We start from the raw sequence: 14612 nt of genomic DNA, 5'->3' as shown, positions 1-14612 counted from the left end.
AGAAAAATGTGTGACATAGATAATGGATAAGGTGAGTGGATAATGACTAAAATTAACAGAGGTTATGAAGGTTATCATTCTGAAACTGTATATTTATGAGTGCTCATAATTTTCCTCCTCCACATGCCAAGGAGGTCCTTATTAAAAGTCTTCAATAGACTTAAAACCTAAGCCACCAAGTTGTGTTGGTCGCAAACTTGGTCCCACTTAACCAAATTCAATCTTTTATTCTTTATTAAAAAAAATTTGTGTTATTTTCTCCTGAACAGTAAAAAAAATAGGATTAAATATATTTTTGATCTTTTAACTTTCAGTGAATTTTGTAATTAGTCTATTTCGAAATTTTGAACCAATTTAGTCATTCATTTTTCGAACTACGTGAATTTAGTCCTTTTAATCAAATTTTGTTAAGTTTATTTGATATTTCAAGCGTGTTTCATAATAGTATTTGATTTAACAATAAAGCAAAAATGTGTCAAAAAGTATAAACAACTCAAATACAATTATGAAATGCATACGAAACATCAAATAAATATAACAAAATTTGATTAAAAAAACTAAATCCACGTATTTTGAAAGATGAATGACTAAATTGGTCCAAAATTTTGAAATAAACTAATTTCAAAATTTACTGAAAAATAAGGGATCAAAAATATATTTAATCCTTAAAAATACAATATATTAATATTTTAAATATCTTTAATATATTTTAATACTTTAAAATTAATGATTATCAGTTAATTTTGAAGGCACAAGATGCACAAAAAAAAAATAATCTGTGAATCCAAATTCTCTCTCGAGTTCACATAAAGTACCTTTGCAATCTTAGTTGTTTTACATTACACTCTTACCTCAAGAAAATTAATGCAATTTGTATATAGAGAAGCTGAGTGAAACACTGTGCAGCATCATTATCACATAAAGAGAATGCTCTTTTACCTTTTCATAAGCAATTGCAGAATTTGTTTTCTTTTATAGGATGGTCCCAGTTGTACAACTTGGCCAACGCTATCCTCATGCACAATTTTGTGTGGTTAATTGAACTTGAACATTTGGTTCATTGAGTCAGTGACTATGACGAATGACATTTAGCTAAAAATGTACAGTGTTTAGAAGAACAGGTTGGTCCCAAATCAACATGAGTCATAGGAAAAGAACAAGTTGCTTATTGAGTTTTCCATAAGTGGTTTCTTTGGCCCAGAACTTCAAAACCTTTTAAGAACATAACATTTAGCATATAATATTCTGACACAATTGTTGAACCAAAAATGCAAGTATTATGCCAACTAAATATGATACAGTCAAACATCTTGGTTCCTGACAGACATAACAAAAGTGGCCTGAAGATTTGAACTAGTACATGATGTTCAGGTTATAGATAAGGATTATTTATGGGAAACAAGTCTCAATCATGAGGATTAACCAGGCCAAGTTCCTTATGCTCTTTAAGTACACAACTTTTCTTTCACAAACCATAAATTTAAACAGGTCAGGTATATATGTACATAACGAGTCATGACAGCTAGATAAATATGATGAAAAGAATAGGATAAGTTCGATGTCATATTCTTGAGTATGTTTCATATGTATGATTCCTAGAAAATTATGTTTAAATAAGTTTTTACTTCTTAAACTTTTACGAAAAATTTGAATTCATTCGTATCTTATTGATATATTTTTATTTTTAAACATTAAAATAATGGATATAGTCATTTCAATCCAATTATATTAAATTTTTTTATGTGTCAAATATTTTTCATATCAAATTTTTGAGTTGTTACATATCGATACATCAATAAAATTTAGCATAATTAGACAAAATTGTTATATTCATTTATTTTTAAAATTTAACGAACAAAATATATTAAAAATTTTGATAAAAATAAATTATAATTTTAGGTAAAAATTTATGAAGTAAAAACATATTTAAACTTTATAATAATTATAAATTAGAGTAACTTATTTAAAAAGTTTGTTTATGAGGGACAAAAGAAATAGTGGTTGATGAGGATAGAGATACTTGATACTCTTCGCAATCTAGCGAAATTTGATGATTATGATAATATTGTGTTTCTATAATTAAATATCTACCGACATATTATCCAAAAATAAACATCCACGATGCACCGATTAAACAGTGCTTGCTTTTTAGCTTTAGGAGAGTGAGACAACAGAAAGTCAAATTGTCTTAGCGTTAGGAAAACTCATGACATCTACCACCCCAACAACACTTCACAATAAACTAAAAATAGAAAAACCAGAAAAGTGATTGTTTTTGCTTTGAAATTTCAGTCAAATGAATAGATCATTGCAAAGCCAGCACCATGATCTCTATCCCAATTTTAAATTTTGAAAAGTAAATCACATGCATGCTCAAACTTTAAAATAAACGTAGGTAGTGCGAGAGAGAAATGCACGATAGACACGTTTCAACTAAAAAGAAACCCCTTACACAATTTTTGTATTTCTATTTGTATGTTGTTATTTCTTGTTCCTGAATTTACTTTATATGGTATTAATTGTTTTGTAATAAAGATCAGATTGGTCGAATCATAATTGTAAAACGTTTAAACTGTTATATTCTTAAATATAAATAGAAAGAGTTACATATCAACTATTAACTAAAATTTTTGATCCGGTAGTAAACGCTTAATCTTAACTCTCCTTATTTGTCTTTTGCCTTTTATTTAGCATGTTCTATCGTTCTCTTTATATGATAAAAGCTTAGAATGAATTTGTTTGAGGAATTAAAAATAGACCGAAAATCAAATTCACACATGGAAAAAATGTTAAAGAATTGTTATTGTTAGTGACCCTTGATCATGTGTCCCACAGTGGTGCACTTTTTGGACCCACACATTAAAGTAACCACATGTGGTGTTGTACTAAGCATTGGGTCCTAACATCAAATCCAGTGGCTAAGAATGGTGAGTGGGAGAACAACAATGCCACCACAGAATGTATGTGGCAAGCTCATCCTTTTTGATATACCTTCCTATGATTGTGGATGTGTATAGTTTCCTCATATATTACATCAAAATTTTAAATTAGATAAAAGAGATAAAATTAAATATTATATAAAAATAAAAATTTATAATTTTATTGTCTTTCAATTTTAAATTAAAAGTGATATCAAATATTTTATATGGACAAAATTAATATTATATATATCTATGATCACAATTTTTTAATAATCACAACTCAAGTATAAAAAAAAATATATAATCCAAAAACCTTGTCCCAAACCATTTTTGTCTTTGCCAACACTTAATACAACACTGTTCCTATGGATTCGATAATGTCTCTGCATATTCTGCTTATGTGTCATTCTCATCCTTTTCTGCCCTAAATTTTTCATCCCTTCAGATAAGTACTACAAGTCTTCGCATTCCCTTTGTGTTTTCAACATAGGTAACATTTTCACTTTTTTATTGACATAACCTAAACATCAGCAAAGTATATACTATGATGTTGTGTACTAAGTAAACTGATAAAAAAAAAAGTTACACGTGCCCAGTTTAGTAATTAATTGAAAATGTGAAAATAGCTTATTGCTTTTATTTTATCTCTATATAAAATCTTCTAAAAGAAACGAAATGTTGATGAGTTTTTTTGGTAGCCTTGATTTTGAATTTTCAAACAAGGTACAACTTCTATTGAAAGACCACATAGAGTAGATCATAGAATAGAACAGAATTAAGTAAGTTGAAATTGATAAAGTCCAAATAAAAGAAATAATGGGCCATAGGTAATGGCCCATCGGGGACCATATACTCCAACAGTAATTTTTGTTGATGAGTGCGTAAATGCAAACAAAAATAATGTAAAAATGTAAATATATGGGGAAAAATATTTAAATGATAGTCCAGTTCTTTAAAAAAAATAAAAAATGATTTTAGGGATTTAAAAGAAAAATACACTAGAAACAAACCATCAATAAACATTTTTTGCACGTATCTTTATTAAACTTCCAAATTATCGTGAAAAATAATATTATTACCTATTAATGTTATGCGAAAGTAGTGGCTTAAATATAATAAACATTTACATAATTTATTTTTAGTATAATAAAAAAAATTTAGTTTATAGTGATTTTGTTTAAACTTTATTGATAATTATATAGATATATAATTGAATACAAATTTGATTACTATTTATTATTACATCTATTTACTAAAAATTAATATTAATATGTATTTAATTTGAAAGAAGTGTTTGTTAATTGTTGTAAATTTAAAATTTTAATATAATTTCTGAAATTAATTATGTAAAATAAATTGATATTCATTTAATTATTGTTTTACAGTTGGAAATGATTGATTTATATAAGATTTATTATAACTCTTAAAATTAACTGGATATCGGAATTAATCATAAAATAAGTGAATGCAATTAAATTAGACACAGTGAGTGTGTTTATTGGTTGGGTCTACTCAATTGGTTATTGATAAAATTTGAATTTTTTATTAAATTTTTTATTGTGTTTCTATAATATATTGATTATTATTAATTTTGATGTTTTAAAATATATTAAAAAAATATTTAAAATATTAATACAATGTATTTTTAAAGCTCAATAGAAAATAAAAAAGCAATAAAAAATCTGGACTTGTTGTTGATCACAATGTAGTATATAATTGACTCATTGTCGGAGAAAAGATTGTGGTGAGTTTATAAATGTGATGAGATGAATATAGGCATTACATTAATTTAGGGTTTGTGGTTGAAATAGAATATATTAGCTGGCTTTGTGTTAGCTTCCAATAAATGGTATCGTTGGTCATAAAAAGTAAGGGCAAATGGCCCAAAATTGGGTCCATGTGTCCTTTAGAACCTAAATAAATAGATCACAGCTATCACCAACTACTGCATAGCAAGTGATTAGGGTATCTTTCATCTCAAAAACTTCACTTCCATAGCCATTATCTCACTCCTTACTCTAACAACCCCACATTATTGCCTCTCAAATGTGTTTGTAGGGTTCAAAAATCAATACATTAACTAATAAATAACTTTTTGTATCAAAGTCCTACAAGTAAGACGATCTACATAATAAAACAACTATGTTAGTAATGTAATTTTCAGAATTTCAAAAATGTAGTGAGTGTGAATAAGAAAAATCCTACCTTCACGTATATAATAGATAAAGTTTATTTATATTTCACAAAGTGTAACTTTTGTCACAAATTTGACGTGATTTCACATATTTTCCATTTTTTTATTTTGATAAAATGACAAGTCATCGATGAATTGTGAGATAATTCATGATTCTTATTACATGCGATAAATTTTAAATTTATTCAAACTAAATTATTTTTATGCTCGTAATGTTCATCGACAAAAATTATTTACGAATAAGTGTAGTAATACATGAAAAAATGAATTATTGTAATTGTTTTTATATTATTTTAAAAAAACTTAAAAAATGGAAACTGTCTTGTATAAATTTAAGACAGTATTTATCCGTGTATTATATATCTATTGTCTGTGTTGTTTATGTTATACTAAAAGCAAACAGTTTATATATAACTTCCATTTTATATATTTTAATTTGTATATCTATAATATATATTATAATATATATATAAAGAGATACTTTTTGTTGTGTTGACATTTTTTTTTATATAACTTTTTTTTTTCTAAAATAATATTAGAGGGAGAGAGTGACTTTCTTTCCTATGATAAAAACAATATCTTAAATATTGGTTGTAGAAAAATAACAAAAACCCATTAAATGTAAAAAAATCATAGCTTTACTTTTACTTGAAAAGGGTGAAAAGGAAAACAACAAATTCCATCTATTTACTCATGGTCGTTTAAGAAAAAATGTATTTATAAATACATATAAAAAATAAAAATTTCAATCAACAAAATCATTCATCAAAATTATATGATATTAAATATTATGTAGTTTTTTTTATCTTCTATAATTTCCATTGAATTCAATCTTATCACTTTCTCAAAAACATTGCTAATTTAATTAAATACAATATTTTACTTAATGTTTAATTTTTATTAAATACATCAATATATCTTTATAAAAAACAAAATCAAACTATTTAGAAATTCAATTAAACACACATCTTATGCTATTAACAAAAGTTTGATGCTTGGAGTTGACGTTGTTTATGTTTCACTTTCACATCTATTTGCCTTCACCACAAAGACAGTGTCCCACTACATAACACATCTTTTAAGTGCTTTTGGTGATATTTGTTTAAACAATGTCCTTCAAAATGTATTTCACTTATAAATTTTGTGTTTGGATGAGTGTATAGTGGAATTGATTTTTTCAAATCGATTTGAATTAATGGAGAAACCAGAAATAGTTATTTCTTCTAAATATAAATTTACCATCTTAAATTTTATTTTTAAAATTTTCTAAATAATTTATCAATATGATTTTGATTATCAAAATTAATTTTGAATATCTCCGACGTTAAACATGCACTAAAATTATACCTCTATAACAAAATTCAGCAATTTAAATTATACATTTGGTTATGGTGATGATTAATTACACAGTTTCACAACATCTAGATTTGCATCTGGGATTTTCCGACACAAATCCACTGCATATTTTCTGACAGAAGATGAGTTTGGGTAATTGTGAATAATAGAAATTTTAATTTATTCTGCAATGGTTCCCAATACCTTCCAATCCAAGCAAAACTTATCCAAATTTCTGTTGCACCGTCTTTAAAACAATTATATATATATATATATATATATATATATATATATATATATATATATTTTGTTCGTTAATCAGTTATAAATTACACACTATCTCTTTGTGTTGTTTTGTTTTCATGTATTTTATTTATGGCCTTTAACATAGAGAGAAAATACAAGGTTGTTTTTCATTTTCAATTTAAAAAAAAAACTAATTTGAAAATAAAAACAAAATAAAAGTATATTAACGTGGGATAAAGAAGCAAACCTAACACGTGCTAATTATTAGTGCGGTGAACATAAGTGGGCGGAGAAATAATTAGTCAGTGCTGTTAAAAAAGTAATAATTAAAAAGCCTGTAAATAATTTTATGCTCATCTCACTCCCATTATTAAAGTTGTATCTTAATATTTCTTTGTGATTATTCCATTTCAATTATACTTACTTTAAAAAATAGTTGTCATTAAACGGTTAAAATAACTAACTAATCATCCTATAAAACACACATCACTAGGATTTGGGGGAGAGACATGAAAGAAGAATCGAATAAAAAGGAAAATTAATGACACATCAAAATAGATAATTGTAATTTGGAAAAAAATAATATTTTTAAATAATTAATTTCTATAGTTGATATTGGAATAGTCAGAAATAGTTTAAATATAAGTTAAAAGTCTTATATTGGATATAATTGATAAAGTTAAACACTATATAAAAATAAAGACACATAACATCATTGCAGGTTTTGGAGTTAAAAATGATATTATGTCTTGTACATGTATGTATAATACAAATATCATATACACAATTTTATAACCATTGGTTCTGATACCACTTGTTAGGTTTTATGAGACTTGAGTCTAATCACATAAGACATTGACACTACTCTCAATCCAAAACCTTAAAGCGATGGATTTATGGGTCTTGATCTTATGGTGCTTTACTTTCTCATATATGATAAATGTGAGACTTAAACTCATACTTGATTCCTAACATATAATTCGGAATAAATGACCGCATAATCACAACCAAAAGGGGTCATTCATGTGTGAAACCTAATTATTTATATAAAATCTCATTAAAACATAGTGATATTATTAAAGACATATCTAAATTTTGTGTAAATTAAATTAAAATCAAGGTTAACTTGACGCAGTGGACGTCACGATGATCGGAGGCGCGTGGGAAAGAAGCTAAGTGGAACAGAAAACATATGACAGAAAATATGAACCGACCAGAATGGGATTGGCTGGGGAATCTTTCACCTTGTCGCAAAAAGAAAGTGGTAACTAAAATCTGGTTTTGGGGCAACTTGCTTCTTACTACCCAAACGCGCTTTTAATTTTAGTTCCATCTCTTCGATAAATATTCCACTACATCGAATAAATTACGGAGATTATTATTATTAATTATTAAGGGGCGGAAAAGGCAAGAGAAAATGAAAGGTGAAAAACAAAAAAAAAAGATTGGTTCAAGCTTAGGTCCGAGTCAGGTGTGCGTAAGGACAAGTATGTGGGTCCCAAAGTTCACTCAAGTGGGTCCCACTCTTGCTCCAAATCCAACCAGTTCACTGCTGAACTCAGCCTTTAAAAGCAGTACCTCCATTTCGTACCAAAAAACATCTTCAAATTAAAGTCACAGAGAAAATTGTAACTATATTTTATGCAAAGTTCCAGCCTCAGTTATTTTAATTATTTTATTCTGATCATCATTTTGCAAAAAGGAAAGGAATAACAATAATAAGGGAGAGAGAGTGAGAGAGAGAAAGAAGGGAACCAAAGCCACCAAAGCCACTTCCTAGTTACTTCCCTCTGTGGGCTTAGAATAGAATAACCAGTAGCATCAAGGTGAATCATGGTGATGTGCTTCAAGCTCATAATGTGGAACGTGGTGCTTCTTCTTGTTTGTTCTCTCATTGCTTCTGCTCAGGCCTCAGTGTCGTATGACTCAAAGGCTATCACCATTAATGGCCAGAGAAGGATCCTCATTTCTGGATCCATTCATTACCCAAGGAGCACCCCTGAGGTATTGTTTTGTTACTAATGTTGTTGTTACTCTCAAATGTGCTTCGGGGTCCTCATATTTTCTTCTTTTTCTCAAATGGGTGCCTTAAAGTTTCTCCCTTTTTGCATTTTTAACTCGTGGGGTTTCTTTGTTTTCAGATGTGGCCAGATCTTATTCAGAAGGCCAAGGAGGGAGGGTTGGATGTGATTCAGACTTACGTTTTCTGGAATGGGCACGAGCCTTCACCTGGCAAGGTAACTCAAAGTACTAAATAATGGCTCTGGTTTTTCTTTCTTGCATTGCTTGGACACTGCCCGGTTAGTATGTGAATTGTGGAATAATCAATGTTGTTGCTTTCTTGATTGCCGCAGTATTATTTTGAGGGGAACTATGATCTGGTGAAGTTCATAAAGCTGGTGCAGCAAGCAGGCCTTTATGTTAATCTCAGGATTGGTCCTTATGTGTGTGCTGAGTGGAACTTTGGGTAGTGTAACTTGTTCGTTGCAGAAACTTTGGTGCCTCTGAAATTAGAAATGTCTTAACAGATTTCTTTTGATTGGTTTTCAGGGGTTTCCCCGTTTGGCTAAAGTACATTCCAGGAATCAGCTTCAGAACAGACAATGAACCTTTTAAGGTTAGATTCCAATTTCCTTCATCCTTAAGAATCGGTAAATCTTCTCAATCTTTTCTTTTTCACTGTGAGTACCTTCTAATAACTACTTGTTTTTTGCACTGCTACAATAAAGAATCAAATGCAAAAATTTACCACGAAGATTGTTGATTTGATGAAAGCGGAGAGGTTATACGAGTCTCAGGGAGGTCCAATAATTATGTCACAGGTAGGAAAAAATATGCTGCTAGTGATCTACTTAATCGAATCACTTGCTTAAAATTGCATTGTATATGTTATATTTTAGATAGTGATTAACTTTTCATTCCTTGACTAGAGTGGAGATGTGTACTAAGACTGTTATCTTTACTACTGTGTCTTTGTACAGATTGAAAATGAATATGGACCTGTAGAGTATGAAATTGGTGCTGCGGGTAAATCTTATACTAATTGGGCAGCAGAGATGGCTATGGGACTTGGTACTGGTGTTCCATGGATCATGTGCAAGCAGGATGATACTCCTGATCCTCTTGTAAGTTTAGATGAACTGTATTTTGTGAGAAAATGTTTTTATCTTGTGTAGACTCGTCTCTCTACTGTCTTTTTCCTGGGAGGGATACTAGACAGGGTCATGTTTGAAACTTCATTTTTCTGTTCTTGGTGTTTTCCTTTATGCCTCCGAGCATTCAACTTCTAATCTCAAATAAAAATGTTTCCCAGATTAACACTTGCAATGGCTTCTACTGTGATTATTTCTCTCCAAATAAGGCTTACAAGCCAAAGATGTGGACAGAAGCTTGGACTGGCTGGTATTGGTGCCTTTGTTTCTTATTTTTTTGGTCTCCATTAGAATAAGAAACATTCAAGCTAGATACATTGCATGATTATTCAATCCCTCTATTCCTCTTTTATGCTTGCAGGTTTACGGAGTTTGGAGGTCCAGTTCCTCATCGACCTGCTGAAGACTTGGCATTTTCAGTGGCAAGGTTTCTACAGAAAGGAGGATCATTTGTAAACTATTACATGGTAACTTCTTTATATATTGATTCTGATGTATTTGCTCACCCCTTTTAAATTTTCAGCTAAGTACTTTTGTTTTGTTCCTTTCAGTATCATGGGGGAACAAACTTTGGTCGAACTGCTGGTGGTCCCTTTATTGCAACAAGCTATGATTATGATGCACCACTTGATGAATATGGTAAGCGCAGAGGATTCAAAATACCTGATATGACTTATAAGTACTGATGATATAATATATTTTTTCCGCTTTTTATGTAGGACCTACAGGGAATAAATATCAAAATATAATATAGAAACCTCTTTTGTTCCTTAATTTTGTGAGGCATAACAAATTAGAACATGGCTGCTGTTCCTTTAATGTTATCCAAATATCCAAAGCAATTTATTCTGATTTTGTTTGTTCCCCTGTGCAGGATTGCTCAGGCAACCAAAGTGGGGTCATCTGAAGGATTTACACAGAGCAATAAAAATGTGTGAACCAGCCTTAGTATCAGGAGATCCTACTGTAACAAATATTGGAAACTATCAAGAGGTAAAATTGATTCTGTGATGTGAGAAGAGATTTATCAATTCTATATAAAATGCTTTATAGCATGACTGAATTTCTATATTTCATCCTTAATGTCTAGGCTCATGTGTTTAAAGCAAAGTCAGGAGCTTGTGCTGCATTCCTTGCAAACTATAACCCAAAATCTTATGCAAAAGTGGCCTTTGGAAGTATGCATTACAACTTGCCTCCTTGGTCTATAAGCATTCTTCCTGACTGCAAGCACACTATTTATAACACTGCAAGGGTGAGAAAAAGGAAAAACATTTATTTCAGTAGATTAAGTATGATATCTGTAATTTGCAATGAAGATTTTTGATACACAAGAGCTTGGCCAAGCACATGTGGTTGAGAGGATTTAGTAACCTTTTGTATTCTGTTATTGTTTTGCCTGCAAATATGCTTTTTAATTTTCTGAAAACTATCATATGTGAAAGGGAAAGAAGAAAAAAAATTAGATTTTTCTAAATTTTTAAGTGTAGATTTCAGCCAAAATAAAAATTCAAAAATATTTGTACAGGTTGGTTCTCAGAGTGCCCAGATGAAGATGACTGGTGTTCCTATTCATGGTGGACTCTCTTGGCTATCATTCAATGAAGAAACTACTACTACTGAGGATAGTTCCTTCACCATGACTGGCCTGTTAGAGCAATTAAATACAACAAGAGATTTATCTGACTACTTGTGGTACTCTACAGAGTGAGTGATACAAGTCTGCACTCTGCTTCAATTTTTTTTTAAATCGTTGGTTAGAACACAATTGATAAATCTTATTATCTATTTTGTTTTTCCCACATCTTATTCTTGCCTTGCTTCTGTTTTTCTAGTGTTGTGCTTGATTCCAGAGAAGGGTTTCTGACAAACGGAAAGGATCCTATTCTTACTGTGTTTTCTGCTGGGCATGCTCTGCATGTTTTTATAAATGGTCAACTATCAGGTGAGGAGCATAATGTGATGGCCTAAAAATTTCAGCATTACTTAATTCACATCAACAAGAATTGTTTCAGCTATCTGCCTTATCTTTTCTAAGTATCTTCCAAGAGGAAGAAGTAGCAACTCTTTAAAAATAGTTACTGTATGCTTTTGAGGGTTCAATAAATTAGAACATTGCATGGAAACAATGTTGGAATCAAGGTTTCGTTGAGTAATTTACCCTGTGCTTGGAATGAAGCAGCATATATCTAGTTGTCTTTGAACCTTTCTTTTTCAGAATAGTTTAATTTCACCATTTTACATTGTAAGTTAATAGTTGTTCAGTAGCTTTCTAATTGAGCCTATTATCCTTTTGATCAGGAACTTCATATGGAAGCTTAGAATTCCCTAAACTAACATTTAGTCAAGGAGTGAAGCTAAGAGCTGGTGTTAACAAGATCTCTCTTCTGAGTGTTGCAGTTGGACTCCCGGTTCGCGCTCTCTCTCTCTCTCTCTCACACACACACACGCACACACAATAGATATTGTAGATGCACCCTTGCACGCCACACTAAGCTGATTTTTTCAGTATCATCAAATGTGGAGTATGATCATGACTATATTTAACATGCAGAATGTTGGACCTCATTTTGAAACATGGAATGCTGGTGTTCTTGGACCAATATCATTAAGTGGTCTCAACGAAGGGAGAAGGGACTTGTCTTGGCAGAAATGGTCTTACAAGGTTCTTTCTCAAACTGTCACCACGCTTACTCTTGATTTTGCTTGAAGCTGATCTAACTGTGTATTTTGTTTAGGTTGGTCTTAAAGGTGAAACCTTGAGTCTCCACTCTCTTAGTGGAAGTTCCTCAGTGGAGTGGATCGAGGAATCTTTATTTTCTAGCAGACAGCCTTTGACTTGGTACAAAGTGAGTAATATATCACAAGACATCTGCAACATTTGGGCTGCACTTTCACTTGTTAGAGTATCTTGAAAATATCTCATTACACTATTACCATATCCATGACTCTATAAGAATATTTTAGAGTATATCAAATCAATTAGTCTCTATCGTCTCTATACTTGTTTTCTCCTAAAGGAACAATCTTTTTTAATATTGTTACAGACAAGTTTCGATGCACCAGCTGGGACTGCACCGTTGGCTTTAGACATGGACAGCATGGGAAAAGGTCAAGTGTGGTTAAATGGACAGAATCTTGGTCGCTACTGGCCTGCTTATAAAGCTTCTGGTACCTGTGATTATTGTGACTATGCTGGAACTTATAATGAGAATAAATGCAGAAGCAACTGTGGCGAGGCCTCTCAAAGATGGTAAGTGAGAAATATATAACATGCTCTCAAGTTCTGTGTAATGCTGATGATAAACCAATCACTGGTGGTTAATTTCAGGTATCATGTTCCTCAGTCATGGCTAAAACCTACAGGAAATTTATTGGTTGTGTTTGAAGAGCTTGGTGGAGATCCCAATGGAATCTTTTTGGTTAGAAGGGATATAGATAGTGTGTGTGCTGATATTTATGAGTGGCAGCCTAACCTTATAAGCTATCAGATGCAAGTTGCTGGAAAACCACCAGTGAGACCAAAAGTTCATTTATCATGTAGTCCTGGACAGAAAATCTCATCCATCAAATTTGCCAGTTTTGGTACTCCACTGGGTTCTTGTGGAAACTTCCATGAAGGAAGTTGCCATGCTCACAAGTCTTATGATGCATTTGAAAGGGTATTGCCTTCTGCTTTCTCTCTTTTGGAATGCTTTCTGTTGGAAACCCCACATCTTAACCTTATACTGAGTTAGGCTTAAAATCTATTTCTTAACATTTTCGTTCTGAGTTTTTTGCTGCTAGTCAAATAATTGATTTATGATATGATCATGGTGTTATTGTTACATGGTTGGTTCATTTAAAGGATAACTTTGTTGTTGCAGAATTGTGTTGGACAAAACTGGTGCACAGTAACGGTGTCACCTGAAAATTTTGGAGGAGATCCTTGTCCAAATGTCATGAAGAAACTCTCAGTGGAAGCTATTTGTTCCTGATAATTTTTAACCTCGGATATAAAAGGATCAAGATTAAACTCTTCAGATTGATTTTTTCTCCACTATTCTATACAAGTCTTTTGGGTCAACCAAAGTCTACACTTCTGAATTGTGATCACCACAAGCATTATTAATTTGGCTTTACCAAGGTGAAGTTGCAGAAAACACAACACACCGTGTGGTTGAAAGCCTGCAAAGATTTCTGAGATGATTATGGACATGTGTATATATACTTGTATGTTATACAGAGGTGAAAGGTGAAAGATTTTCTCTGCACACGATGACACGAAACTGATTGAGTCCATGTGCTAGTGTTTTAGACTTTTAGTGTGGAAGCCTCTTGCTTCCTGTAATATTATTTGTCCACTGTAATCTGCATCCATTTAGTTTCTTTTTTTCTGTAAGAAACTTTCTAAACACATCAAATTCAGTTATTTTGATTTCCTTATTACTTGTCTTTTGTGGCTTTTGGTTTCTACCTTATACTTGTTTTGAGCTTCATATGACCATATTCATTCTACCAAGGGAAATCATGCATACCATGTAGGGGTGACAAAACGGGTTGGGCCTGACAGGCATTGGGCTCAGCCCGTCACCTGTGTTAAAAGAAACGGGTTGGGTTATAGATTTTAACCCGTCAATCTGTTTTGGTCATGTCCAGTCCGTCAACTTGACGAATCAAAGTACGGCCAGTCCGTCTTGATTCGTTGGTCCGTTTTAAAAAAATAAAATAAAAATAATTAAAAATATTAATTTTTTTTATTATATTTTTTTAATATGTAAATAT

At 31.2% G+C, this 14612-nt stretch overlaps 1 protein-coding gene across 1 annotated transcript; it reads left to right on the top strand.

The window, feature by feature from the left end:
* Positions 1-8304: 8304 nt before the first annotated feature.
* LOC114185810 (beta-galactosidase 1-like) lies at positions 8305-14276 on the top strand. Its single transcript, XM_028073733.2, has 19 exons — positions 8305-8700; positions 8838-8933; positions 9051-9163; positions 9247-9313; positions 9426-9518; positions 9678-9821; positions 10010-10098; positions 10210-10315; positions 10400-10487; positions 10723-10841; positions 10939-11103; positions 11377-11555; positions 11684-11793; positions 12150-12259; positions 12403-12513; positions 12587-12697; positions 12896-13101; positions 13180-13510; positions 13715-14276. The coding sequence occupies exons 1-19, from the start codon at positions 8530-8532 to the stop codon at positions 13823-13825; spliced, it is 2520 nt and encodes an 839-aa protein (XP_027929534.1). The 5' UTR covers positions 8305-8529; the 3' UTR covers positions 13826-14276.
* The last annotated feature ends 336 nt before the right edge of the window (positions 14277-14612 follow it).

The sequence above is a fragment of the Vigna unguiculata genome, chromosome 5, assembly GCF_037176805.1.
Source record: "Vigna unguiculata cultivar grain cowpea cultivar isolate G323 ecotype 2 chromosome 5, ASM3717680v1, whole genome shotgun sequence".
NCBI classification, from domain to species: Eukaryota; Viridiplantae; Streptophyta; class Magnoliopsida; order Fabales; family Fabaceae; genus Vigna; species Vigna unguiculata.
Note: the sequence above shows the minus strand (reverse complement) of the source record. Positions and strands in the feature narration are given on the sequence as shown.

Excerpts from the sequence above, each read along its gene's own strand:
- LOC114185810 (XM_028073733.2), top strand. The coding sequence starts at position 8,530 with ATGGTGATGTGCTTCAAGCTCATAATGTGGAACGTGGTGCTTCTTCTT. Across the intron at positions 11,104-11,376 it reads CTATTTATAACACTGCAAGG|GTTGGTTCTCAGAGTGCCCA; the intron begins GTGAGAAAAAGG and ends ATATTTGTACAG. Across the intron at positions 12,260-12,402 it reads GTGTTGCAGTTGGACTCCCG|AATGTTGGACCTCATTTTGA; the intron begins GTTCGCGCTCTC and ends TTTAACATGCAG.